Raw genomic sequence first — 27,994 nt, 5'->3', positions numbered from 1 at the left:
CTAGTGTATTGATCGTACCGCTCTTGATGACGATGAATCATCATGCTAAGCATTAACACGTTCTTCTCGGAATTGATTTGTTCCGATGTAAACGATGTCTGGCGGAGAATAAGAAAATAGCGTGTAAGATTGACCCAAATTGTTGCATGTCGATCAACGGCTTCAAAGCCATCAGGTTGAAACGATCCGAGAGTAAAGGGTAGGATATGCGCGGCCTCGAGGTAGGTGGTAGGTGCTTCCTGTGGATGGGAATGACTCGGTAACCACTGTATCTGCCTGTTGCAAGGCATCTGTAAGTTGTAACCATCTCTTTCTAAGCAATGATAGCGAAGTTGAGACTGTTGGCTTCGAGTAACTGGTTCGATATTTTCACTCTTTAAGTTCTCAATCGAGTCTTCCACACCAGATCTTGGAGATGGGGTGATGTCGCTAGGTATTTTACCCCCTTGTGCCTTTAAGGGAATAATAAGACCAGTTTCAATACTGCGCACAAGTTGTCGAAGTGCTTCGGGACTTTCTTCCCTGTCGACTTCACATTCTCCTTCCCGGGTTCAACTGGTTCCAATCGTGTCTCTTGGCGGGCGGCAGACTTGATGACATGTCTCGTTTTCGCTCCCGTCCCAAAGATGTTAGGAGATGAGGATGTTGCAGGTATGCCTCGAACACCGAATTGTTGCGCTGTAGCGACTTTTTGAGAATTGGGTCCAAGTCTATAGAGTCCAAATCGCAGAAGTGGCCAAGGTGGCTGAAGAGACACGAAGTCTACGAAGGAAGAGGGCGAGAACGCAATACAATGGTATTGAGTGCTGCAAGGAAGGAAAGAAGAAGAAGAAGATAAGAAGAGAACAAGCTATCTACAGGACTCAGGAGAATGGAGTGAGAGTACGGTCACATGAGTGACATGACCAAACAGTGGCCGTCCACTGTCCAGTAGGGCAAATCGAACATTTAATCACCAATGTTCAACAATTAGAAGAGGCTCAAATTTCCACGACTCGGGAGCCCCCCCCCCCACCAAAAGTCTATTCTTAAGTCTATTCTCAAGTCTATTCTAGTAGTTTATACACTAAAACCTATAATCTATGTCTACTTTTTCTTCAATAATAATATACCTTAGTAGTATTTATACAGCAAAGAGGAAAAATGGGAGCAATCCCTATCGTATTATTCATGTCAAAGGATCGTTCTTGAACAGTCTTAAAATAAGCTCGTTCTCACATGCAGCTGCAACGTCAATACTAGTCCTCTCTACCTTGTCCTCAATCATAGGGTCCAACCCCATATCCATCAACCGCTTGAACCGTCCGACTCCCACGCGTCCAGAACCGGGGTGATAACATTGAAAAATGTGTCTGAGCTCCAATTTAATTCCGGCAAGGAGATGGAGTAGAGTAGACCCGTCATTGTTTCGGGCGAAAATATCAGCCCCACATTCCAGGAAGAACTCGAATGTTATGTTTTTATACGTTTGGTCTTCTGCCGAACCATATAGTCCATCATTGTTCTGCTTCAGAAGATTGAACATTGGTGTTTCTCCAATATTGTTTCGCGCGTTTATCTCGGCACCCGCTTTGAGGAATCTTTTGAATAGATTTTTGGTTGGTTTGTGGTCGAGATATCTGGCAAAGTGGTGGAGAGCTGTGTCTCCATTTTTGTCCGGTTGGAGGGGATCCGCTCCATTGTCCAGAAGAAATTCAATCAGCCCAAGAATTCGGAGACGCAGAGCATAGTGAAGAGCCGTCTCATTTTTGCAGTCAATCTGGTGTACGAGGTTTGGGCTAGCCGCCACAGCGGTTTGGAGGGCCTCTTTAGTGGAGCTGACATCAATCAGGCTTTCGATGTGATGCAGGATCGTTCTCCCTCCGTTGTCTTGGGCCATGACATTTGCTCCACGATTGACTAGCTCTAGCAAGCAGTCCGTGGCATTCAGATTTTGAGGTTTGGTTCCCATGCCGAGTTTTTGCTTAAAATTCTTAGATGCGGCTAAGATCAGGGTGCAGCCATTCTCATCACGACGCTCTATATCCAACGACGTCAGGTTGAAAAATGGGTCAACAATGTGGCCACCGCTTAGAAGCTCGTGGATTATAGTCGCGCTTGTGACTGGAAATGTCTTGGGCTCCTCTTGGGCTCCTCTGCGCAGAATCTGGTATTGCTGTTGATCAAAGGTAGCATAAGGATCTGCTCCATGCTTCAAAAGGATCTCTAGCAATTCATTTTTAGGGCTACACACAGCTGCGTATAACAGTGGCAAGGTTCCAGCTCGGAGGGTTTTGAAATGACCCGATCCAGTATTGCGGGAGATTGTTTTTGGAAGCGGCTGTTTCAATATCGAACTTCCAGATCGAGAGAGTAGAACCTCCAGCAAATCTATCTTTGCCAGATCCAGAGCCGAGAGGATAGCGGACGGATTTACTTCGGCGCCATGTGCAATCAAGAGTTCGATGATACCCATATCGTCTCCAGCGGTTGAAAGACATGTGTTGCCATCAGCGTCAATCGCATTGACATCCGCACCGGCTCTTATGAGAGCTTCGGTTGCCTCCCTGGAAAATGGGTGACACGATTTGAGAGCAACGATGAGGGGTGTCTCTCTATTTCTGTTTCGAATATCGACATCTGCTCCCATTCGGATCAAATACGGCATGGCTTTTCCTACATGCCACCATGACTTTCCAACAGCAAGATCATGTAAAGCCCCACTCGTACTAGTAATCGATGGGCGGTGTTTCCTATGGTGAACCACATGCTCCGTCTTTTTCGCATTGATGTTGGCTCCATAGTCTTCCACAACCAATTTCAGAACGTCCATATTGGGAAGTTTTCTTTTGCAAGCAGAGATGACCAGTGGTTCACTGCATTGTTGAATGTCGTTTTCGTCTGGATTGGAGGTCCAGTCAGTGCCGTCAAGTTGCCTCGTTATTTCTCGAGTACACAAACGATCGAGAATTTCGACAAATCCCCGACGAGCAAGCATATTCAGGGATGTGTATCCCTTATAACCAGGAACGTGGGGGCTGTCTGCTCCTCCTGAAAGCTCTTCAAAAAGGTCATAGTATCTCAAAGCCAGAGCTTTCTCCGCTGAGAGTTGTCGTGGGGACGGAGTATGATTCTGGTTCCGCCTTTCTTCTATTCCATCTGCTGGTTTGTAAATATTCTCTAGGGTGGCCTTTATTGTATTCCGGCAATTTACTGCAATCAATATTTTCAGCTCTCGATCGGGATCATCGCACTGGGGGTGCCCAGCATAGATAGTAAGAGGTGAAGGATATCGTTTCGGTAAGGATGGTAAACAAGAGATTGTATATCCGTATTCAGGCTGTGCGGCATTTTTCCACGCATTTTCCAGAGATTTGTGATCACTGTCAAGATCAAGCCCATGTTTGATCAGCATATTTATGATCTCTTGTAATCGTGTTGTATCATGCTCCGAATTAATCCTCCCGAAAGTGGCATCCGTACCATCGCCAGACCGGTCGTAGAATGGACGTGTATCATCCTTCAGCGTGAGACCTGCAGCATTGATACCTTTGCTCGACATCATCGGTCGTGGATTTAATGGCACACGAAGATCCCAAAGCGAGGCTTCCTTTTCGAATTCCCCACACATTGCGAGTGGGGAGTGCTTGTTGATGTCAAGAACATTTACGACTGCTCCAGCCTCAAGCAGGGATTTGACGGTTTCAGGGCGTCCGGAACGGCATGCATAATGAAGGGGAGTTCGCCCGTCTTTATCTTGACTGTTCACAAATTCTAGGTATGCTTGCTTAGCAAGGGACGTGGCTCGAGATAATACCATATCCACGATTCCCGACTGACGTGCACGAGCAGCAAGATGAAGGACCGTCATCTTATCATGGGTAGTTGCGCAAAGATTGGCTCCAGCATTGAGAAGTTTGTGAACAAATGTTTCAGAGATCGTAGCAGCGACATGTAGCGGCTGGACGCCCTCATGATCACTGACTGTTAGACATCTGCACTGTTCGAGTACGTAGTCAAGGATGGTGTCAACCGAGTATTTACTTAAATCGACCGCTAAGTCTCTTGAACAGACAGCGTGCAGGACGGTCCGGCCTTGATGATTAGGTTGGTTAATGTCCATACCCATTTCCATCAACCGTTCCAATACTTTTCGCTTTCCAGTGAATGAATGATTATTGACAACTTCATGGAGTGGTGTGTTGCCATCATTGTCTGACACCAAATGATCAACCCCAAGGCTTTGGAGAAGCGACAGTGTTTTCAGGTTCTCAATGGAGCAATGCCACAGAGTACGGCCTTTGCTGTCTCGAGTATCAAGTCGCGCTCCCTCGCTCGCGAAGTGGCCTAGAATTTCTGAATAGTCACGCACTCCTTTTCTCGGTGATAATTGAGCAAAAAGAACTGACTGGCCCTTGTTGTTGCATAATTCAAGATCTGCTCCGCCTTGAACAAGAGCTCGGGTTTGTTCCTGGCTGAGCCGGGTGCTAGTTTGATGCAATGGTGTGTTCCCCGCTGCGTTTTTCAAATTCGGATCGGCGCCTGCGGCCAGCAATTTGTCAATAAGCTCATGGTTGACAGACGAGCGCCTCATAGCCAGGTGCAATGGTCCGTCCCCTTTCCAATCCGTGGCATTCAAGTTAGGCCTGTAGGCCAAAAGCTCAATGGTTTTGTGGTCTTCACTCAACATGTCTGCAAGGCGACAAAGCAATGGCGTCATTCCATCCTGTGCTCTGGGTTTATTGATATCCACTTTCCCACACTTGAGGAGCAGTGATAGCGCTTCATTCCCACGAACAGATGAGAAATGGAGAGCTGTTTCTCCGTTGTGGTCTTCAGCAGCAGGGTCGGCACCTGCATCCAGCAGAGGCTCCATCCATGCGATAGATGACTTATATGCGTAGTGCAAAGCTGTCAAGCCTCTTGGGTCCTTCGCATGAACATCAGCGCCAGCTTGGACTAGAGCTTTCACACATTCAGTGGCTTGACTGGATGCCTGCTCTCCGTAGACAGAATTTGTACACAGAGCATGAAGCGCCGTGTATCCCCTTGCGTTGTCACATAATTCTTTCTTTGGTAAGTCCTCCGCAGAAGAGACTGAAGTTTGTATGCCTCTTACATCTACTTCGAAATTTTGACAGAGCGCGTTTGGTTCTGCGCCAGCTTTGATTAAGGCTTTGAGTGTCTTAAGATCTGCACTTTTGCAAGCAAGAAATAGCGCGTTCTTGCCTTGTACCTTGGTATTGACATCAACTCGTGGTTGCTGTAAAATCAGCTCCACAATGCTTGATCGACCCTTCTCGGCTGCCCAGTGTAATGCTCTGTGCATATCTTCCACATTCTCCAAGCACTTCACGAACTCAAGAACGGTCTCCAAATGACCAGCATGACACGCATACATCAAGGGGGTGTGGCCTATGGTAATAGGCACAGGCCCAGCTAAGCAACATCCCGTAGGCAAAGGCGTGTCGTTCCTTGTTTTTGGTGTCAATGGACTGACTCCAGCAGCGAGCAAAGCTTTGACGGCATCCACATGGTTTGATTTGGCGGCTAGGTGCATTGGCTTCCGCCCTTCCTCAACTTCAGCATCTGGATCAGCTCCGTGGTCAACGAACACCCGAATAACATTTCCGTGATTGTATGATGCTGCCCAGGATATTGGCAAACCCGCAGACTTTGTGTTTTGAATAATTCCACCCTTGGACAGAATATATTTTGCGAGTTTAGATAAGCCAATCCAAGCAGCGACATGAAGGGGTGTAACACCATCAATCTTCTGGCCTGGCCATGCCAGACCCAACCAAACAGTGTACCGGTGCGTCTCTGTAAAAAAAGTATCAAGAGCGTCATGGAACACTTCCAAATTTTCGTTGGACCCCTCTGCCAGGCGGGCATGCTTGTACCAGTTGTCTGCGGCGTACTCCAAGAAGGGAAACCGTAGTCGTACTTCTTGTTTTTCCTTCATCTTTCGATCAAGAAATTTGCCATAGCTCTCTGTCGATGTTGGTAATAATGTAATCTCTATTTCATCGAGACATCTTGCTCGCATATAAGATAAACATTCCATAGCAAGGCGCAGATTGGTTGAACCAGCTTCGAAGATTGGATACTCGAAGGTGTCTTTGGATCTCGATCTGGCGTAACCATTCAGAAATTCGGTAAAGGTATGATGGATGACTGAAATAGTTTCATCGGGCAAGACTTCCAGAAGAGGTCCGCAAGCAGTTCTGACCAGGGCTTTGGTTTCTTTCAGAGTTTGGTTGCACTTGGAGTTTATGTTGAGCATCTCAGCCATTTCGAGGAGTCTGAGCGGGCGTGTGGCGTGGGTAACAAACTGAAGGATCAGCAGTTGGAGCTCAGAGGGCACATTTGATCTCCGAGAATGCTCCAGTAGAAGGTTATTGTACATAGTGTTCAAGTCCGTTGGTAGTGCGTTGAGGGCCTCTTGCACATTTGCGCCAGGCTCGAGAAACACATCCATAGACATTTTTGCGTATAGGAATATCCCATTCGCCCGACCGGGAATTGCTTCTTGAATGGCACTCCGATTTTCTTGGGTGATAGATAACCCGCGAAGCTTATGCTGAACGTATGCCGCAATATCAAGATCCACCAGTCTCTCTTCTAATCGGATTTGAGGGATAGAAAAGGGTCTTAGAGAAGTTTCCAAGCGGGCTATTGGGCGCGAGGTCATTAAAACCTTGAAATTTTTCGGGCGCCATTGGCCTAGATCGACCAAGCTCTTCAGAAAGTCATCATGTCCTAGATCCATCTCATCCAAAGCATCTGTCACACAATAGGCCCTAGGGAAATCTTGCAATGCCATCATGAGGTCGCTCCACAGATCAGCCGGCGAGAGACTATCTGGCGATCGGTCTTTTTCAACGTATTTCTGAAGTTTGACTTGGAGCGGAGGGCTGTAGTCCAGAACTTGACAAAGCCAATCTCGTAACGCGACAATGGGCTTGTGATTAGCCTCGATGATCATTCGGAAGAAGAAGTAGACTACGGGAACATCTTCCTTCTGCAGTTCCTTGATTATAGAAGCAGCCATCACGGACTTCCCGGAGCCTGGTATGCCCTTGACCCACAGAAGTCCATTATCGCCAGAGTGCCACTGCTGATAGGCTTGAGTTGATTTGAACCAAGCACCAGTCCCGAGTAGATGTGAGGCACTATGTCTGGAGTATTCGCTTCTTTCGAAGTCATATGGCGTTGGCTGAAGCCATCTAGTAATTTTGGCAAGATCGCTCGCCGGTAGTGGGAGTATTTTGCCAGAGTTAAACCCTTGAACGTGTTCTGCACCAGGCAGGGGGGCATCGCTGCCAGAGTCTGCTAGAGACATGATTGCATGGGCTTCCCTGCCTTTGGGGAGCGGAGAAGAGGGGAGGACGCTACATATTTTTAAATAAAATATATCAGGCTTGACGAGTCAGCACTAAGCTAAGGCTAAGACATGACCCATGCACACACAGTGACACACTGATATAGCCTCACAGCCTCATCTCCCCCACTCCCCGCAATGACACGCGGCCTTTCTCATAGTGAATTTAACAATTCTAAGGGATTCGTGCACGTGACCCATACTCAGGTCCAAAAAAAAAAAAAAAAAAATAGAAAGCAACGTCAGGTGACTCTAGGTTCTCACGTGACTCATGCTCGGTTGAGCCCTTGGGCCTTGAATCCTTGATGGCAGCCTTAAGCCAGTTCGATGTATTTTAATGGTTTTAATATTACAACACAGTCCTTTCCCCGCTGGTCCACTGGGACCCCTCGACGCTCGTTCGCGCTCATGTCCCAGACTCCCAGTGGATATTCATTGGGAGTTGGGACATAACTTGATGTATTCCGCGAGCCGATCACTCCAAAACACGTAGTAGTTCCAATCTACTAGATAGCCTCACTTCGTTCAGCGATTAACTAGTACTACCATTTTCAAGCTATGTAGATTATACACCGTCTTCGTCACGACTCACCACCCTGTACAATTTTGGAAATACCATAAGTATTAATTTGGTAATCAACACTGTCCTTTCGCCTCGGCAGGGCTCTTATCCTCAGCAGCAATAGCATCTTTGAGGTCGATGACAACGGTATCACCGAATTTGGCATTGATTTCTTCGAGACTGAGTCCCTTTGTCTGGAAAACAAATGATTAGTTCCAAATAAAATAAAAAAATAAAAATAAAAATGGCAGAGCTAGATTTCCGGGGCCTTACCTCGGGGAAATAGAACGCAAGCACTATAGTGCTCACAGTGGTGACAGCGACAAATATCATGTAGTATTTCCATCCAATGCTATCAAGGGCCTGCTGAACCGGAGCGGCATATGCGACTGCGTTGGCGAAGAAACTAGCGTAAACGATAGTTGCGCCTTCACTGCGTAGACGGGTGGGCCAAATTTCGGATCCGTAGACATATGCGGTGCACTCAATGGTGGAAGTGAAGAAGGCACCGAAGATAAAGTACAGAGCAACGGTCGCGTTGACTCCCGGCATATAGGTAGTATTAAGATAGTGCTTCTCAAGGCCTCCCATAAGACCGACAATCAAAGCACTTCCAAATCCACCGATGACTATATCTTTGTTAGTCTCTATTTGTCGAAAAATCTCCCATGTAAGTCTAGGATGTCTGCATACCGAGAAGTTTGACTCGTCCGACCTTATCCATGATCAGGACGTTGATACCGCATCCGATAACTGCACACACAGTCCAGACTACCCCGAGACCTAGCTGCATGGTAGTGCCGAATCCCAGGGAGCCCATCAAGGTGGGAATTAAATTTCCAATGGTAGTAATACCAGTCGCTTGGCCCATAACCCACATAAGAATAGAGCAAAGCGCTCTCTTTCGGTGACTGGGTGTGCGGGCGATATAGATAAATCCACCTGGCGTGGTTCTCTCAAGCTCGACTTGAGCCTTGATTTGTTTTAACTCGGCGTGAGCAAATGTGGCCTTCGTGTCATCCTTAGAACTGTGCAAGTATTCCAGGACCTTTCCGGCTTCTTCCTCGCGATCCTTCTCCATCAACCAGCGTGGAGATTCAGGAATGAAGAATAATGACCCCAGATATATTACCCCAAGTCCAGTTAAGATAACGAAGATACAGCGCCACTGGATAGCATCCTCGACAAATGAAAACGCAAGCGCACATACTGCAGCTAGTATATAAGCAGTCACGACGCCTACACCGTGCAAGCCCACAAGAAGGCCACGAGTGCGTGGTGGTGAAACCTCACTCATATAAACGGGGGTATTTGCGAACACCATTCCAGAACCAACACCGCAAATGACACGCCCCGCTATAAACATGCCAACATTGACAGCTCCAGCTTGAATGGCACCTGAAATGATGATAAGGACGGCGGCAGCTCCGTTTGCGACACGACGGCCAAACATATTAGCCAAGGGGGCCTGGAAAAGTGCACCAACCAGGGCAGCACCAAGGAAGCTGAACCAAAAAAAATTATAATTAGCAGTGACAGTGGCATGATGACTTGTGAAGAATATTTTCTCTCTCTCACCCCCCAAGTATAGCATCCTCTAGTGCAGCTGCGTTACCCACAGACAGAAACTTAGCGATAAACGTCGTTTGTGATAGAGAGCCAGCGTAAGCATTTGCAGCAAATCCGTATAGGAATCCTCCCAGACAAGCGGTGATGATGACCTGGATTCATCAGCAGAGAGTACCCCAAGTTCAGCCAAGATAAAATTTACCAAGATATTAACCCAAGTTGTCTCTGGGTGTTCGCGCGGAGTCCTGAAGCTGTACGCGTGGTCATCAGACACAGATTGAGAGTTCTGCGGCTCCTCAACCATATCGTGGCTCTCTTGTCCCATGATGGAAGCTAAGTGCGGAAGCTGTACAGAGAAAAAAAGGTGAAGAATACGTCGGAAAAGAAAAAAAGACTTTGTATGCAATTTATTATCTGCATGATAACAAGTGGAGTTCGACAAAAGCGGCATTTTCGAATCCCTCAACGAGAGCCATTCCGTCCAAGTGCAAACTTGCATATCCGAAGACCACGCTTGTATCTCGGCTATGCACCGCAGGATCCAATAGAAAATGTACAGTATGTTTTCTCGCCCCATACTTCCAAGGTTTGCTTCCGATACATACTAGCAGACACGGCTTAGAGAATACGGTCGCTGCTTGAACTACACCTATCGCGGTAACAAACATGCTTGTTGACCCACTTCCAGGGTGTCAAGCTTGCACCGAATCACATGAAGAAAGCAGGCGGTTTCCTACTGACAGAAAAGCAAGAAACTAGCAAATGCAGACCAATTTTCAGCCGAAGAAGCTTGGGCGATCAATTAGCTAACGGCAGCCTTGCCACCTCATTGATGATCGTAGGCCAATAGAAAACGGTGAGTGGATCAAGCTCGCCTTATATTGAGCATGAGCCGCATGACGCTAATGCATCCTTCTCTCCCTGTCCCCACAGCGGCTGAGGCACTGGAGCCACTTGTTTATGGAAATCCAGACACTCTTAGCCCAAGAAGTGTTGTTTCTCTACTGTACGGATCAAATATGGACCTTAATCACACCACACGCCAAGTCGCGCATATGCCAATTCTGTGTCCTCAAAATGTCGCCGGTATTGATTCTCTATTTGTGTACGAGTACCTGTACATATACTAGTGCTGTACGACCAAATACTGATTATTTATTTGAAGCTAGTTCCACCCACCCAGCCCCGCACCATAATTAAAAGGTCATGTCGATCCTGACTTAAGTTGAAGCTGACATCCCTGCTCCAGATGTCACAAACTGAAGTGATCACCCCTCCGTTAATTCAAGAAAATTCAAACCAAAACCCCTCGAACCTCAAGCTTTCAAACTGCAAGCATGGAAGTGCCAGAAGCTGCTCCTATTCTTCCTCTCCTGAAGGGGAAAGTCGCAATTGTTACGGGTGGCTCTCAGGGCATGGGCAAGGAGACTGCATCTGTGTTCCTGAAAGCCGGTGCTAAGGTGGTGATTGCCGATATTAAAGTCGAACAAGGCGAAGAAGTAGCGAAGGAGCTCTCTTCTCTTGGAGAAATTCGCTTCGTAAAGACGGACATTTCCAAGTCAGACGAGGTTCAGAATCTGATTGCGCAGACTGTCAGTGCGTTCGGACAGCTAGACGTTGCAATCAATAACGCAGCCCACTCTCCCGATAATGCCGCTCTTATTGAACTAGACGAAGCAGTTTGGCGAAGATTGATGGATGTTACTTTGACTGGAACGGCGCTGTGTGTGAAATATCAAATGCAGCAAATGCGCAAACAAGGCTCAAAGGGATCCATTGTGAACATTACTTCAATCAATGCATTCTCGCCTGAGCCTAATATGCCCGCATACACCTCGGCAAAGCATGCACTGATTGGATTGACCAAACATGCTTCTAACGAGGGTGGACCTTTCGGTATTCGAGTGAATGCCATTGCCCCTGGTCCAATCTATGTAAGTTGACTATAAAATCTTTTCAAGATGGCAACTTGGTCGCATTGGCAGTAACTAATGCGGAGAAAACAGAGTGACATGTCCGCAGCTGCATTGAAAATCATCGGCATTAGTCCTGAGGATTTTGCAGCCAAAAAGACCAGCATGAACCGGTTTGGACAAGCCCACGAGGTTGCTCAAGGATCCCTTTGGCTTGGCTCGGATTGTTCTTCGTATGTGAACGGGATTTGCCTGCCCATTGATGGTGGTTCATTGGCAAAGTGGTGATTAGGCCTGCAGCTTTTGTATATGATAACTTGAACTAGCTTCGGTAAAAAGGGTAAATTAAAACGAACCTGCTTCTCAAGTGCTGCTGTAATAATGGATCTTTTGTAAAATATAAACTGTTTGTTTACTAGTGTACTTTAAAACTTCCGATAGACCTAAACTAGGTAGTAGTTTACCCGAGGTCAAAAAATCCCTGGAGCTGTATACGGAAATGCCACGGCATACGGAACGTTGGTTCTCGTCTGTTTCAGCCAGTGGAAAATCATGTCCAACGTACTATTGTATCTCTAGACCCACAAAATGAAATTCGTTGAGAAAATACCCCTCAGTCTCACCTCAGATCCTTTCCTTTGTCCTTGGAGTCTTCTTGTCCCTGCCTGATTCAGTGATGGCTCGTATCTTTGAAGGAAAGCTCGCAATTGTAACAGGCGCATCAAGAGGTTCTAAACAGAACAACCCATGATTACGCGTGATCTAACCTCTAATTATGATCTCAGGTATCGGTGAGGGAATCGCTCGCAATTTCGCAAGCAAGGGCTGCAATGTGGTCATCAACTATACCTCCGCATTTTCCGAGGCCGCAGCAACAGAACTCGCCAGTGATTTGAGCAAAGCCTTCGCGGTTCAGGCCCTTCCTATTAAAGCCGATATATCCTCACGTGCAGAATGCGATCGAATCATTCAGGTCGCCAAAGAAAGATTTACAAACCCCGATTCCAAACGCTTTCAAATCGATATATTGATTCATAATGCTGCGATTTGCTTTCTTGGCCCGGTGGAAACAGTCAAAGAACACGAATTCCACCGGATATATGAAGTGAATGTTCTTGGACCAATCCTTCTGATGGGTGCTTGCAAGCCGTATCTCCCGACCGACCGCAGCGGTCGCATAGTCCTATTATCAAGCATCAATTCCAAGGTGGGGACAGAAGACACGACTCTCTACTCAGGGACGAAGGGGGCCATAGAGGCCATGACCCGTGTCTGGGCCCGTGAGCTTGCTGAAAACGCGACTGTAAATTGTGTCAACCCGGGCGCTGTTGCTACGGGGCAGTATCTGGCAGCAGCGGATTATATCAAAGAGTCGATTGCTAGATGGAATCCCCTAACACCATTGTCACCCATACGAGGTGATCTTGACACCCCGGAACTGGTGGCGCATGGAGAAAAGTTTGGTGGTCGCCCAGCTTATATTGAAGAAATTGCGGGAATTATTGCAACGATTTGTAATCCGGAGTTTGGATGGTCCACTGGAGGTATCATATCAGCTAACGGAGGTCTATCTTTCAGTATTTGATGTATGATAAAGTTATCCAGGAAGACGCGAAGGGTGATAAGAGGGGAAAGGGTTGCTGGAGCTCAGGAGATTGATGATGCGGACCAATACAAAAAAAAAGTCACCTGCAGAGTGAAAAGTGCAGGGCGAAAAAATAAAATGTGAGACGAGGAAGGGGAAGGGTACTTCGTACCACCACCCATACCACCACCCACGAAAGGCATATTGGCGCTAAACTTAAACGGGGTGGTGATAGAAGCAAAAATTTCGTTATTCTCATACAGCATCCGATATGGTGTAGTGGCTAACATCGTCGTCTCTCACACGACAGCCGGGGGTTCGATTCCCCCTATCGGAGTTTCTTTTTTCTTTTTCTTTTCTCCTCTCTACGGTTGTTATTCATCAGCCGAAGACTTCTTTTTAACTTCGAAACATGGCTGACCTGGATACGCTCATAAGTTTCACGGAAGACTTGCAAGAAGATGACCTTGGTTGCTTATTTTAAAGCAATGTGGATTCCAATACCAGCCCTCCACGGCTGTCGATTCTTCAATTATACTACTATGTATACTAGAAACGTATGCCCAGGTGTTGATTAACCTTGGAATTTAAGAGTTTTCACCAATGATGATATAGACAAAGGCCATCTACACATCAAAATGGGCCCTTTCGACCTCGAATGGCTTTGATTCCTCTATCATCATGTTCTTTCCAATCTGCTGGATCTGGCAGAATTACACTAGGCTGATACTTGCACTCTAACAAGTTTTTTTTTAGGGGCGCGACAGGATCAACCGATACAGGTATTGTGCGATAGGGAGTTCCAAAATTGGATTTGCGGGGAAATGCACTGTTGATGAGCCCTCTCGCCTTGGCTTAAATTTTTTTTTTTTTGGAATTCTGTACAGACAAGCGAAATGTTAAGTCGCGAAGTCGCGGAGTAGGCTCTCTTTGTAAATTGCTCGATTATCATCGTTGGCTGACCAAAGGGCGAGTGCGTTCCAGGTCGCAGAGCTGCTCCATTTATCACTGTACTTGTTTGCCTTCTACCCGTATCTCTCTTCTTCTCTACACTTCCTGCCACCTCTTCCTCCGACTTCTAACCTCCTCACTTCCCCTCTTCACTCATTTTAGCGGCTTTACCTAGCCACCAGGATCAGTCTATGAAGTCTTTGCGTGAATGGCCCACAAGGAGAAATCCCAATACAGCTAACCGCTATCTAGATGGAAGAGATTTAGGTGCGTTTTGATGCAAGTTTATTCTCAAGTCTATTCTCAAGTCGACTCTAGTGACCAGAATATATTCATAAGCACCTGAGGTAAGTGCCTACTGTATGGACAGGACTGTCAATCCAAAGTAATTTTTTTTTGTTTTTATCAGTATGTTTACATACAATTTCTTTCCACCTCCACACCCCAGGAGTCAGGACCAATCATATGGTATTGCTTCCAGGTGAACTGTCCAGAGTGGCGGCCTCAAACTTCGAGAACAAAAGAGGGAACTTTTCATCAGGTTGAGGAATAGAGAATCCTCCCGGTATAGTCAGAGATCCCAACAGTTCATTGGGATGCCCGTCGGAAGAAATTCCAGGGGGAAGTACGGTAATCAAGTCGCACTGGAGGGCTCTTCCAGCACCAATAAACTGCCGATTGACATCATTCTCAATAATTTTTCCATAACCAGTCTTGGCAATATAGTCATCGAGACTATGGAATGACAGAATTGCCTGTGATCTGCCTACAGGCGGACTGGTATTCGTCTTCACGATCTGCAGAAATGGTTGGGTAGGGTGTTCACCAAAAAAGAGTCCATAAGGATCGTCCACTTGGGTCTGAAAAGCAGCGGTGATCTCCGTGAGGCGATCTTGGAGGACTGCGGTCTAGACAAACATGCAAAGGGTTTCGATTTCGTGAGAGTGATCCCGAATTTTGTCCATTGTGTCCATTGTGTCCGTAAGTCCCGGATAGTCACGTTCGCGGGAAAGACCGGCGCCTTGCCTTGGCACCTCACCCCGTTTCTCGAGCTCAATGCACAAATACCCACATCTGGCGATCAGCAAATGGGTTATTGAAAGCATAGTCCTTGCCTTGGTGGTACTTGCATCGGGGACATTAACGAAGATTGTCTAGAAGATTATTAAGTGCATCGAAACGCACCCGAATCTTCTCCATCTAGATAGCGGTCAGTGTGCATTAGGCTTGCTCTTGGTGGGCCACTCACGAAAGACTTCATAGACTTTTCATAACCCTAGCAGCTAGGTAAAGCTGCCCTTTGCCCACCAAAGTGAGTATAGAGGGCAAGAGAGGATGTTGAATGTTGGATTTTGGAGGTTGGAGGTTGGAATTTGGAGGTTGGAGAAAGATATGAGAGAAAGTGTAGAGAAGAAGAGTAAGATCGGTGTAGAAGACAAACAAGTACAGTGATAAATGGAGCAGCTCCTCGACCTGTAACGCGGTCGCCCTTCGGTCAGCCAAGCATTTCCAATCTCCGTATTAGTTGCCAAGCTCCTCTATAAGCATCGATTACTCGAAAGTCTCCGGCGAGAGAGGCTCATTTGATTGTGGGGGTTCGAGGCATATCGCCCGTCCCCGGGGCCACATAGGCCTGGAAGGAAATAAAGCGGCGAATTTACTTATGGACGAAGGAGCCCAGACGCCACCCGCTCCAGGTGCCCTCTTCATGGAGAACCGAGAACAGACCTAGTAAGATGGTAAAACAAGGCTTTGTCCTCCCCTTCTTCCACGCCCGCCAGCCTAGTCCCTCGTCCAGTCCCATAGGGTGCTTGTGTCTTTGTGTCCCGTCGAATACATTGTTTCGCCGAAGACGCTAGTAGCTGGATGTAACAGTTGTGCTTGCCAGCGTTGTCAGGATGCGGTGGTTGTTGATCGGCTTCAGCCCCCATCTGCCCCTTGGGTGCGGTATTCAGTTCTCTCATTGCCGGTAGTGCCTTGTTGTAAGTGTTCGTATGAAGTCAAGGTTTGAAGGATCGAAGCGACAAAACAGGGTAAGGAGAATTGTTGAAAAAAGGCAAGCGACAGGTCAGAGATCACGGGGCTGTACTGAAAAGCTATTGGGCCAACTTGCAGAATGTGCTAGGTGAGAGAGCGAGGGAAGTTGAAGGAGAAGAGGATAGGTGTGTGGGTAAGCGTGAACTCAAATATGCTGTTGAAGAGCGTTCGCGGAGGTTGGTCTTCATCTAGAATAGATCGAGACAGACTTGAAGGATAATAGTATAAAACTGTTTTGGTAATACAGATATTCTAGTCCACAGTAACACAAAAGGGGCTAATAATGGTTGTTGCGGATCTAAGAACATTTGAAGCTAGTAATATAAGTAAAAAAATACATAAGAAGCTAGTAGTGCAAGCAATAAGACACATAAGAGACTGATAGTAAAAGCTGCAAAACACACAGGAAGCAAAAGGATAGAGGCCATATCATCCGGGTTCTTAGTCAATAGGCTAGTATGTGAAGTCGCTCGAAGAAAATTCGCTCGCAAGTATCTCTGCCTCCTCAACATCACCACTCTTGACAAGCTCCACAGCACTTTTATATGTCTTCACCACCGTCATATCCCCATAACATCTGCCCGACATGTATGTATAACCAATGGTATTCAACAGGCGAATGGTATGCGGATGTGTAGTAGACCCTAGTTAATAAGCCTGTTAGCTAAAGACTATTATAGTTTACTTGAATGTATCAGGTAGCACTGACCAAGTGTTCGGATAACTTCAGCATCTAGGCCATAGATTAATCGGAAGAAGTATTTATCTTCTGGAAACATTTGAAGGCTTGTCGTCGTGTCAGGAACATGAATGCGTCTAGCAGAGCGTCATCATTGTGAACACCTGACTGGTTCAAGGTCTGAATGCGATCTTTGGTAGTTCGGGTACAGGTGGTGGTACACTCGCGTAGGAATGTCAGACAATTCCGCTCTCTGACGTCGACCAAAAATTCCCTAACCTCTTCCAATTTTTTGTTGACCTATTCAAACTTCTTTTGCTAGTCTTGGTTGCACTGGGCCATTTTGTCAACTTCAAGGACAACAGACCGCAGTAGCAGGAGAGTACAGAGCACGTTATTTGTTATCATTTCGGCTACCAATTTCTTTGCACGTTGTAGAAATCACTGGCAGGCAGAAATCCTAGCTAACTGATCCTTTCTCAAGTCTATTCTCAAGTCCCTTCTTAAGTCTTTTCTTTAGTCCCTTCTCAAGTCCATTTCTAATCTTCTACGCCTCCTATATAATCTTTCTTCTTTCTACTTCTCTCTTGATTGTCAGCAAAGAAAGACAGTCCTCACCAACACACCACCTCACGGGCGTACTACGACTTCGTAGCCCCCCGGGTCAAGTCATCATTGATGATTTGACTAAAATGATTCACCGGTGCTACTTTATTCACGGATCTTTGACGAGCTTGCACTATATTAAGGTTCAACCCCCTCATTTTCAGTCGACTGGCAAGATCTTGCATAATTTTGACTTCATCCTGTCTTCGTGACAGATATGAGTCCTGAGTGCGTCCTCCGCTGCTTTGCTCACTCTCGCGTGGTCGGAGGCATTGGTTCTAGTAAACACCAATCTATCGTCCAGGTGTATCGTCACGTGGTGTTCCAGATTTTCCCAGCTTCAAACATGGTTACTCCACGCGGTGCTGACTCCAAACGGTGTCCTCAAAGTCGACAGTGGTTTGCAGGGAATATCTTGTGGTAATATGCTTCCTCGATGTCGTATTTCGATTACCGTGTTGCGCGTAAAATGTTGTTCCGATCTGCCGCTGTCGGCGGTGGCGCGTGGTTTCGTAACCGTTTTTTGTTTAAACATACGGTTCAGTTGTTATCATGCCTTCCAAAGTTAAGTCCATGAGGCTTCAAGTGCTTTATTGAATTTATCTAGTCTTTCAATATATCTCTGAGGATATGACTTATCTTATGCTGCTATATCTTCAGTGAAAAGAGAATGTAAACATTAGGAAAATCTCCTATTAGTAGCTAGTCAAGGACTAGTGATAACAGAAGTAAGTGCAACACCACCTTTTGCGATTGCGCAGCGTCTCTCGCGTGAGTTTTTGCAACTCCCCAGATGGCTGAAATCAACATTGAAAGCATGATACATACAAACCACGTGCAGGTGAACATCGCACATACCAGATTCATCATCCAGTATGGCCTTGAAGAGAGGACTGCGGGCGACGAGCTGAATGACTTCTTAGGTTCTGTTTGGATACAAGTGCGATGTAAGCACTGGTGAAAATCCCATTCTGAGGCGGGAAGATTATCGCCAAACAAGTTACCAATGCTCCGTGCCTTGCGGCAAGGCTTTGAAAGATAGTCATCGTTGCTCCTTTTGCCAGCTTTGTATTCGCGCGTCAAACTTGCCAGCTCAAGAGACTTGGGTAGTATGGTAAGAAGGATATGTTTTCGAAACATACATGCCCGAGCAGCCGTTAGGAAATGATGTCGATGTACCACATACAGGTCTTCTAGCTCTTCGAGAATCGCCTGTGAACAATAATTATTGGCGGAACTCGAGAACTTCTTGGAGCAAATATTGAAATATAACCATTTTCAACCACGCCCTCCGCTCAAGAACCTTCAATGTTGTCAGCAAGTCATTGGGATCCGGGCGTTCTCTGAATACAAAGCTGTTGTTCGGTCTCAATCCATACAACCCGACGCCAATGACACCATCTACCCTTCAGGGGTCAACACGGAAGGCTTTCGCATATTCAACCAGGATGGTCATTCTTTAAAAGCTCACTAAAAAAACAAAGTTGGAGGTGGAATAAAAACTACAGAACTCAGACCGGTTGTTGGAGGCAAGAGCATAGAATCTAGAAAGTTCACCAGCCGTTTCTTGAAAGACTCGTGGTATGGGACCCAGTAAAAAGATGGATCCCTCTCTCGTCGCATGACCCATTTGTATCGCCAGTTTTTGAGATACGCGAGGTTATGAGACTCAAGGTCCTCGAATGAGCGGGGTGCTGTAGCTTCAAAACAACGGCGCGGACTCGTAAATAGATGTTTCGGGATGCGCTCACTGTGTCTCGAATTTCGGTTATGGGCTTTCCATAGTATATCGTCGGGACTAATGGCAGGGCCTAGGTTCACCCATCTTGTTATGGTGAGAGCGACCTTGGTGTCGACTATAGCGATTTTGAGCTCAGATTCTGTGTGGCAAATACTGCAAACGGACCAATATGAGGCTGGCTTTTCGTTTTCTTTTCGAAAGTTGTCGATAATGATGGCAATATGATCAAGAAGATGCATATGCGCACATAGCCCGAACGCCCATAGCTCTAACGTCCGTACATCATTCGAATCCATCGGTTTCAGGCCTGTAATGAAATCAGCTGCGTTTTTATGAAGCAGTATATCCTGCATTCTTATATAAAGGCCGAGAGGCTCAGGGCATATCTGTGCTTCAATGGAGAATATCGAGAGTAGGCGTGGGCGACCTGATTGTTTAGGCCAGCGGTTAACTTGTGTATAACCTAGAGATTCAATATTGACCCCTGATCTTGAACCGTAGAGATATCTTTTCATCGCCAGCTTAGCCTGTAAGAATGTCATCCTGTATTGCGAATAATACCAGGAATGATGGGTCCTGAAGCTCAGATCTAGCGAATGCATCCCAGGGCCTTTTAGACACGGGAACGCCATCAGATAGGGTTTTATAAAGTATGGCCCCTGAAGTCCGAAGCTTTTGGATCCATCAAACCGATGCAAAACTTTGCACAGGGGACAAGTATAGTATTCTGGAAAGTCTCGTTCTAGCCGGTTCAAGACAGAGACCTTATCGTAGCTTGTGAGAGTGAATCTATTCATTTTTCTTTGAGATAAATCATAGAATCGGTGGTTGCACAATGAAAGGCAAGCGATATCAACGGGGGGCAGGAAGTCGAGTATCGACAGTAACAATTCAGGGGGCAGTCCAGCGAGTGTGGCCATGGGCGGGGTGACTGGCGCATCTGAGCTGACTACCTTGTGAAGGCGAAATAGTTTGAATTTGATAATATCACGTAGAGATTTCATTGAGTCGACAGCCAGGGTTAGCTTGAGTAGGTTCAGAAGGGATGTCTGATGTGGGAGAAAGAAAAGAAATCCAATAGCCTGCAGCGGTGTCATAAGTTGGAAGGAAATGTACTAAACCTAGCTGAGTAACTATTCAAGGTTGGGGCAAATCATGGATCGACCGCCCGCGGCGCCCGATACAGTTAAAACCGACGGTATTACTTCAATTAGTTTAGGATTATTTGAGGATGACTAAGTTGGTTTGGATTTCAGATAGTTTAAGAGTACACACTCCTTTTCCCCTCCAAAAGTGGACTTTCCCCTGCCAGCACCTGGTGGGTGCGTATTATCAGGTGCGCTGCGCTCTGGTTATGTGGTGTGCATTGCTGGATCGACCCGTGCTCCTCGAGGGCACTGCCAAAGGCGTTCTTCCCATTTCACTCTGTATAGACCCCCTGGAATCACCATGTGTGCAATATGGCTAAGCCCGCCCTGGCCCAATCAACCATTCAATGTTGATATCAACATATTAATAAGATGGCCCAGTCCGATGCTATCAGAATGTTTCATTGGTCACTAAATAACAATCAATCTGGGCTGTCTTGAGAAACATTCAACCCTGAACACATCGCCCTCTGTCGCATTTCGCAGAGAACTTTCAGACACTGGCCGAACAGGCCCCCCTTCCCGCCCTCGGGCAAAAAGGAAGGTCTTGACTACCTCCGCAGCCTTAACGTGAAGGACTTCGGTGACCTTGTGAGCATCACCGGGTTCTACGCTGTGATCTGCCCACGGTAAATCCGGCACATTTATATGCATTGCCTCTCTTTTCTTCGCCTCTCTTCTTTTCTCTCACACTCATTTTTCCCACATTCTTTCGGCCCCCTCCAGGGGCTACTTTTAACGAATCTCATTCTGTCAATCCAAGCAGGCAATTCGCCATGCGACCGAAACACCCGAGGTGGCCCGAACCACCCACTGCATTTCTCGAAGTCGCGAGCCCACAAGTCGGGGCGAGAACTAACTGGAGGCTTCTTAAGCCGCGCGCAAAAGCAGGAGTTGCTTTCTGAGGGTTTTGTGTGGAATTTCATGTAAAGTAATATTTGTCCTTAGCATAGCACGTCCCCATGCCCCAAGGGAGGCTAGTACTAGGCTTGAGAGCTATCGCTCTCGCCTTTCGACGTTAAATAAAATCAATCAATCAATCAATTGAGAAACATTCAAATGAACGATTGTCCCAACATTGAATGTTCTGTGACGACTAGCATTGAATACATAATACATGTCTGAACATACTAGCCGGCAACCTTCGTATATATTCAAAAACAGAGTCTCTCTTCTTTTGGGCGGCAATTTTTGTTGTAAAAGGTGTACCGAAAATTTAATCCGGCAAATGATTTGAATGACATGCAATTTTGATATTTCTTGTCCTGGAGAATATCCAAGTGGTAGGTTGTTAAGTGCTTGAATGATCGAGGTACGATGTTTTCAAAGCGATGTTGGCCCAAAATGGACTAGTTTATCTCGACATTTACCTAAAAGGGACGAGTCGGCTTTAAAGCAGCATCGGAAGGGTGACTGTTTACGGCGTCCGATGTCGAACTAGCTAGTTATATCAAAAGGTTCATCTAGCCAACGTTCTGTCATTCTTACATCAACATCCGATATGGTGTAATCCAGGGGGACAACGGAAAGACCATGATTGTGTGTGGTACTGTGGGGGATAAATCGTGGTCTTTCCGTACAGTCAATTATATGGATATAATCAGGGCTAGTGCGATATTTCTCTTTTGAGTTTAGCACGTAATTGTCCCAACTCTTCCTACGCGGCTTTTGCAAGCTCGGTGGCTGTATCATCAGCAATATTTGACTTTTGGATCTCCAGCCTGCGAATTGGTCGTACGTGACGTTCATTCCTCTGATTTGGACACGGAGTCCAATCCCAAGGTACTTGAGAATGGCTCTAGTCCTTCGGGCTCAGCTCCCAATCTAATCATGCTTCATGGCGAGAAAGACATACATGTATATAAGTGATTCCAATACTAACACCAAAATCACGACCTCTCCAGGATTCTGGGCTGTATAGAACTTATATATTAGCAGATTAAAGTAAGGTATGGAGTAGAAGGAAGAAGTCTAAAGTCTATCTAGATAAGGGTATAGCCTATAGACTGTATTAATAGCAAGATTCATCATTTCTATAACACCCGCCTTAATTGGCCTGGACTTTGGGAGGAAACAAATGATGGAGCTCGGAGTTCAAAGTGCCAGTGTGGACAATGGAGACAGTCAAAACTCGTGCCATGTTTTCATTGGTTGTTGGTCATCTAGATTATGTTTTGGACCCCGGACAGCCAACATTGAAGGATGCCGGTCAAGGGGGGTGAGGTGAACTGGCGCACATGCACAGACTTACCATTTTTCGCAAACAAGTTCTTCATCCTCTTCTTGACTTGGCCACTGGTTCTGACTCACGCTAGAAAATCTTTATTAATGAGAATGGTCACCATTCCCCTGAATGATACTCCTGACTCCTAAGAGTGCTCCGAGTACTCCTATGTAGAGGATCGTCGTCGGAACGGAGGAAAACAGTTGGATTTGGTCTCATGATGGCTGGGACTGACTCACCCCGCCGAACCATGGGTAAATCTGCCAGAAAAGGGAGTCCATCTTGATTGCGAACTCGTGAATGTCAAAATAGACCCAATCAAGACCGCTTTGGTAATCATCGACATGCAGAATATCGGTATGAACAAGGCACTCAATCCGCCTTCTGCACCCCCTATGTATAAGGCCGAAGATGCGATTATCTGATACGCTATACCAGCCGCCCGAAAGCTTGGTCTTCAGATCATCTGGCTCAACTGGGGTCTCACCGAGGATGATCTGATTGTCCCTTCACCCTGGGGCATGAAGGGGGATCTTTGACGAGCTTGCACTCTTGGGGCCCGTGAGGAAAATTGACGGTGTCCATATTAACGTTCAACATTTGGACCCCATCATTTTCAGTCGACTGGCAACATTTGAAGATTTTACATAGTCTTGACTGCATCCTGTTCTCAAGTGCTGTCCTCGTGACAGACATGAGTCTTGTATGTTTTGAACTCCCTGCGGCTCCAGAAATTCTGTCGAATAGGGCCTTCCAAGGCTGCGTGAAGCCTAATTCCAACCAGAATATCGATACTCTACTTGGATCTGTTTCATGCCGCGATCATTTTGCGCAAGCCGTCATCAAAGAACGCGGATTGCACTTATTCTGTACCCAGTAAGCCAGGTCTAGGTGCCGTGCCGTTGGAAGCAAATCACTAGTCATTAGCGAAAAGAACCAGATTTGAGAGCCCAACAAAGCCTATTCTATTCATATATGTACGAGGGCTGAAAGCATAATATTATACACAGATCAGACATATCAGTGGTGATGGTGGTGGGAGTTTTTATGTTGACGCAAATGACTTGAGTGCGGCGTGGGCGTGATCATTGCTTCCTTCACTTGATCGGGCTCGATGTTCAGTTCATCCATCATCCCCTCGAGGTCGCGCGTTGCGTAGTCCAGATAACCCTTTCCATCCTCTGTAAACAGCGGGATTGGGTTATTATAGGACTCTTCAGAGATTTCCACTTCTGCGCATTGTTAGCACCATTCGAAGATACCCATCAATTCTATAGGGATGTCACTTACTCTCAATTACCCAGGTACTGGGATCATCGGGATCTTGGGCTCGCTTGAACACAGTTGTCTGTGCCGCGAAAGTGACCTGACATCCATACCCAAGAAACTCGTCAATATTGAGTAGCACATTCCACTTTGCTCCAGTCGAGCACACGGCGTTATTGCCCGAAGGCAGATATAAATCTGGATTGCCCCAAGTATTTAGCCCGCCTACAACGTAAGCCATGCCGAACGGCGTATAGGTAATTTCGCCCGCGTAATCCAGATTATAGCTGTATATGGAGCCAGTCACGAGGTTGACTCTATACTTGCGTGGCTGACCGGGCCAAGCGCTTACAGGAGTCCAATTTTTGTCGTTCCATTTCAACCCTCTGGACGCCGGTTCTTTGAAAGTGTCGATTAGTGACTGCTAATAGTTCCTTAATGAAAAGGGGAATGTGCATGTGCTAACCGTGTCGTATAGACAGGATATCATGCTGTTGACAGTGCCCTGGTATCTCTGCTGCTCGGTGCTTACATATACGACTTCCTATACAACTTATGATTAAAACTCTATACTTTTTAGACAAAAGGGATGGAGAATTACTTACCGCACCATTACCTCCTTCCTGAGATCTAAGCGGGAAAATTGTTAGCAAGTACTCCATGTTACCAGACTGAAACTTGGACATACACATTAACTGTTTGGGACGGTTAGCCTGGTTCTCTAGACTGGGTGTTGGAGCATGTAGGTTCCCAAGGTGCGAGGTATTTTACCCCGCGGGTCACAGGACATGCCTGAGTTTTCAGCGTGCGACTAGTCCGGTTTTGGTAGTTAGATAGATAGTCAGGAAGTCAGGTCTGGAGGTATGAGTGAGAGTTTCTCTCCCCTTTTCCTTCTCTCCTTCCTTTCCTCTCCATCCCGCTTTACACAGAGAATATCATCACTGTCTTCTCCGTGCCTTTTCCTCGATCCACATTGTCCAGGGTAGACATTTTAGTGTGGCTCGAACACTGGGTTTGGTTGTCCACTCACAAGGGAACTCATCGCATGAGATACTATCGTCATAGCCCTCCATTATAGCAAAGTCAGTCGGTGCTGGAACAATCTGACGTACACCATTAATCGTCTGAGTGCTTTACCAGTTATACATTGACTGTACCTCGGTTGGCCACAGTGCAACCTTGCTCTTCGCGCACTCCTTGGCTTTAGCATAGCATACATCTTTCCGATTATTAGTTGCAATTTCATCTTCCCCTTGATAGGTAAGCTCTATTCCATTGCCCTTGACCTTGCCCGGATTTTTCAGCAGATAGTTGTAAATGTTCGCGTATATACCTGTTCATCGAACGTTAGGGTCTCTGCTAATGCTGGAGGAGTGGAATGTGTAAGGATATAGGACGAGGGGAAACGTACCTATGAATGGGACTGTTGGATCGGTTCCCATTATGAGTTGGTTCCGGTTCGCAACATCGGTTATACCGAATAGATCACAGTTATAGAAGAGAGCAGGAATGTTGTAGCACTGTTGTGCGCACTTGCTCGTTATTGTGCTTGAGTCGTCGTCGTCACTTGCCAATGTACAAGAGGAATTGCCAGCACTAACAGTAGTTGAGCATTCCACCAGTCCACCAAAACATCCAGGCCCAGTACTGTTAGCAACAAGACTGTCCACAGTGCTCCGCTTTCTAAGGGGGTCGTCACTTAAGTACGTGATGCAGGTGTTGTCTACCAGGATAATTGGATCATCGGGAGAAGCTACCTCATAGGTACTTCCCCAGTAGGCAAGATCATTGAGGAAACTGTTTATATTAGTGCATTTTGAACAGAAAGTACATCTACAATACTCACGAGACATCCGCAGAAATAAAGAATGAGTATATATAATCAGCCCAGTAGCAGAATCCAGCAGATGTGGGTCCATCGGAAGAGATGGAAGTAGATGCATTAACACCCAATGAAATGGTGTTTTCCACACCCGTTGTAACATATCCAGACATTAGATCCCCACCCAGCACAGAAATACCGAATTTGACCTGCGGCGTAAGTGTCACTACAATAATGTTAGTATCTCCGCAATATTAGGAGGGTGGAAATAAACAAACAGGCCATATTTCCTTCCACCATTAGAGAGGCATCAAAGATAGGTTCAACACTAAAGGTCTAGGGATCATCACCATTCAGATCCTCGGGTATGATAGACGCATATACGCCACCATCTTCCTGCGGGAAGTACACCTCGGCACAGGGCCATAATACAACAACACCGGCATTCAGCTCTCCAGAGATACTAAGGAATACATCCATCTTACCAGTCAGCTTAAGCTCTGGCCCAATACTAATAAGTCCTTTAATACAGAGACCGGGGAAGGTAATGCCACTAATGATGGACTATGTTCCTATAGTTGACTACCAGACAGCCTTACCACAAAAGATCAAGAGAATCTATAGCCATCAATTAGTACAAATAGGCGGAATATAAAGAAATAACATACCGCTGCTTCAGGCGCAACGGGAAAATATCCATACACAGCAATCAAAGAAGGAGTAGGGAGAATGGCTCCTTCGAAGTAATATCCATACTAGGCATTAAGGCCAAGATAGATATTCGCATCCAGATCCATAATAGCAGTAATCTAGAGATCAGGGTAGTATCCTTCAGCGTAGAAGAGCTTAATTGTTTCGTTGTATCGCATTGGGAGGTATCCTTTATCCTTCCGAGTCTTTACGATAGTAGTCATCTTAGATAACCAGGTACTAAAACTGCTAAACCAGCACTTACACTTATTAGCTGGAGTATCAGTAATATCCTTCCTATACAAAGAGTTAAAATAGTAGCAGTCTACATTAGAATTTCACTCACTTACCAGTACTTAAGAAGATTGGTGTAATCAACCCAGAAGTTAACATCTCCATCCCTCTCTATTGATGTACCGGCGAAGTCATAGTCAACAGTCAGCTTATAGGTATTAGTGGTTGAACGTAGTATAAGGTGAGAATGAGGCAACTTCCTAGTAGAGCTTATCAGAACAAGACTGATAACCCGCGCGAAGGGACCAGCTCCAATATCCTTAGGCATCCTCACAATGGTATTATTAGCACCACCCTAGAAGATTAATATACAACCACTAGTACCATTAATGAAAGTGGACGAGCACTAGATATAATAGACCTCAATCTCGTTATCAAAAGTATCGTCGCGAGTTTCAAACATGCTTCATCACTCGTGTATCTTAAGAGATCACTTATTCAGTTGTTCATCATCCATAAGGAAGCTCTACTGATCGACAAGAGACTCGTCGTATGCTTCCGGGTCACCATCAATCATGATAAATATAAATGGGTCACTGCTTTTATCATCGGTAGCTTTTTTAAAGTCAATAAATATCGAAGCCACTATATTAAAAGAATTAAATTCCTACTATTATTATTTAATATCTTCTCGACCTTGTAGTAATACATCACATGATCTTCATTAGGATACTCAAAGAGATCTGCTGGGTTGACAGGACGATTCTCAGAAGCAGAAGGAGGATCATAATAAAGTAAGTTATAAGGCACACCTTCTAAGCCAGGGAAACATTAGAAGGTGTAGCTTTCGTTTTTAAGGTAGTCGATTTCTAAGCGCCTAGTAATAAGGACTTTATTGCTCGGACAATAGTCGCATTTCTCCTATGTGCAATTTTGATATGTATCTGGGCTGATTAGTATATATCGCAAAATATGCAAAACGTTGAATGATCACAGTCTTACCTACAGAGGGACAGTAAAAACTGTAGAGATCTGAACAAAATTCACCCTCCTCGGGGTTCAAGTCTATAGAATAGAAATGTTAACACTTAAGAGATATCAAAGCGGAAATAGACAGGATAAGATCAGTCTCACTGTTTCCTCCATAAACACTTCCCCACTCATTTATCGTCCAATTAGTAGGATAAGAATCTGTGCATCCGCTCCAATAGCACTCAGTCAGTAGACTATTAGTATTACAATAAAGTGATCTCTGGTTGATAAGGCAATGAATGGACCCTATCCGATCATTATATATGTCTGCTACTAGCTTATACTTATTATTACCGCAAGTACTACTGTTTCCACTATATAGGCTATATTCATTTTCTCCCTCCCAAGTGCAACCCTTGGGCATAGCATCAGTAGGGCAACAAATCATCTAATACTGGGCATTGTCGTTAGTCTTACTGCCGGATTTACATTACTTACTGTCGGGATTCTAAAGCACAGCGCCGTCACCAGACGCAGAGTGAACATAATCCAGAACACTATATCCTGTTTTATATTGCCCCGTGTTAACGTCCACGCAGTTACTGACATAGCAATCAGCTCCAGTGTACACT

At 45.9% G+C, this 27,994-nt stretch overlaps 6 protein-coding genes across 6 annotated transcripts; 2 read left to right on the top strand and 4 right to left on the bottom strand.

Annotated features, from left to right (window-relative positions):
• Positions 1–1,168: 1,168 nt before the first annotated feature.
• On the bottom strand, positions 1,169–7,324 carry N7466_003953 (uncharacterized protein; the record flags this gene model as incomplete). Its single annotated transcript, XM_057163350.1, has 1 exon — positions 1,169–7,324. The coding sequence occupies one exon, from the start codon at positions 7,322–7,324 to the stop codon at positions 1,169–1,171; it is 6,156 nt and encodes a 2,051-aa protein (XP_057022031.1).
• A 675-nt stretch (positions 7,325–7,999) lies between these two features.
• N7466_003952 (uncharacterized protein) lies at positions 8,000–9,819 on the bottom strand (the record flags this gene model as incomplete). Its single annotated transcript, XM_057163349.1, has 5 exons — positions 8,000–8,119; positions 8,199–8,554; positions 8,619–9,430; positions 9,504–9,646; positions 9,697–9,819. The coding sequence occupies 5 exons, from the start codon at positions 9,817–9,819 to the stop codon at positions 8,000–8,002; spliced, it is 1,554 nt and encodes a 517-aa protein (XP_057022030.1).
• Positions 9,820–10,831: 1,012 nt separating this feature from the next.
• Positions 10,832–11,695, top strand: N7466_003951 (SDR family NAD(P)-dependent oxidoreductase; the record flags this gene model as incomplete). The annotated part of the gene is made up of 2 exons (XM_057163348.1): positions 10,832–11,428; positions 11,501–11,695. The coding sequence occupies 2 exons, from the start codon at positions 10,832–10,834 to the stop codon at positions 11,693–11,695; spliced, it is 792 nt and encodes a 263-aa protein (XP_057022029.1).
• A 487-nt stretch (positions 11,696–12,182) lies between these two features.
• Positions 12,183–12,992, top strand: N7466_003950 (SDR family NAD(P)-dependent oxidoreductase; the record flags this gene model as incomplete). The annotated part of the gene is made up of 1 exon (XM_057163347.1): positions 12,183–12,992. One exon carries the CDS (start codon positions 12,183–12,185, stop codon positions 12,990–12,992), a length of 810 nt encoding a protein of 269 aa, XP_057022028.1.
• A 10,406-nt stretch (positions 12,993–23,398) lies between these two features.
• N7466_003949 (bacteriodes thetaiotaomicron symbiotic chitinase) lies at positions 23,399–26,853 on the bottom strand (the record flags this gene model as incomplete). The annotated part of the gene is made up of 14 exons (XM_057163346.1): positions 23,399–23,610; positions 23,669–24,068; positions 24,111–24,188; positions 24,250–24,274; positions 24,333–24,339; positions 24,675–24,747; positions 24,802–24,977; positions 25,056–25,441; positions 25,491–25,692; positions 25,817–25,977; positions 26,066–26,084; positions 26,422–26,453; positions 26,507–26,745; positions 26,812–26,853. The coding sequence occupies 14 exons, from the start codon at positions 26,851–26,853 to the stop codon at positions 23,399–23,401; spliced, it is 2,052 nt and encodes a 683-aa protein (XP_057022027.1).
• Positions 26,854–26,916: 63 nt separating this feature from the next.
• N7466_003948 (bacteriodes thetaiotaomicron symbiotic chitinase) lies at positions 26,917–27,971 on the bottom strand (the record flags this gene model as incomplete). The annotated part of the gene is made up of 5 exons (XM_057163345.1): positions 26,917–27,035; positions 27,062–27,205; positions 27,438–27,455; positions 27,630–27,810; positions 27,861–27,971. The coding sequence occupies 5 exons, from the start codon at positions 27,969–27,971 to the stop codon at positions 26,917–26,919; spliced, it is 573 nt and encodes a 190-aa protein (XP_057022026.1).
• Between the last annotated feature and the right edge of the window lie 23 nt (positions 27,972–27,994).

This window comes from Penicillium verhagenii (assembly GCF_028828195.1).
Source record: "Penicillium verhagenii strain IBT 33310 chromosome Unknown utg000005l_segment0_segment0, whole genome shotgun sequence".
In the NCBI taxonomy this organism is placed as follows: domain Eukaryota; kingdom Fungi; phylum Ascomycota; class Eurotiomycetes; order Eurotiales; family Aspergillaceae; genus Penicillium; species Penicillium verhagenii.
The sequence above is the reverse complement of the archived record's forward strand: the minus strand, read 5'-3'. Positions and strand labels throughout refer to the sequence as shown.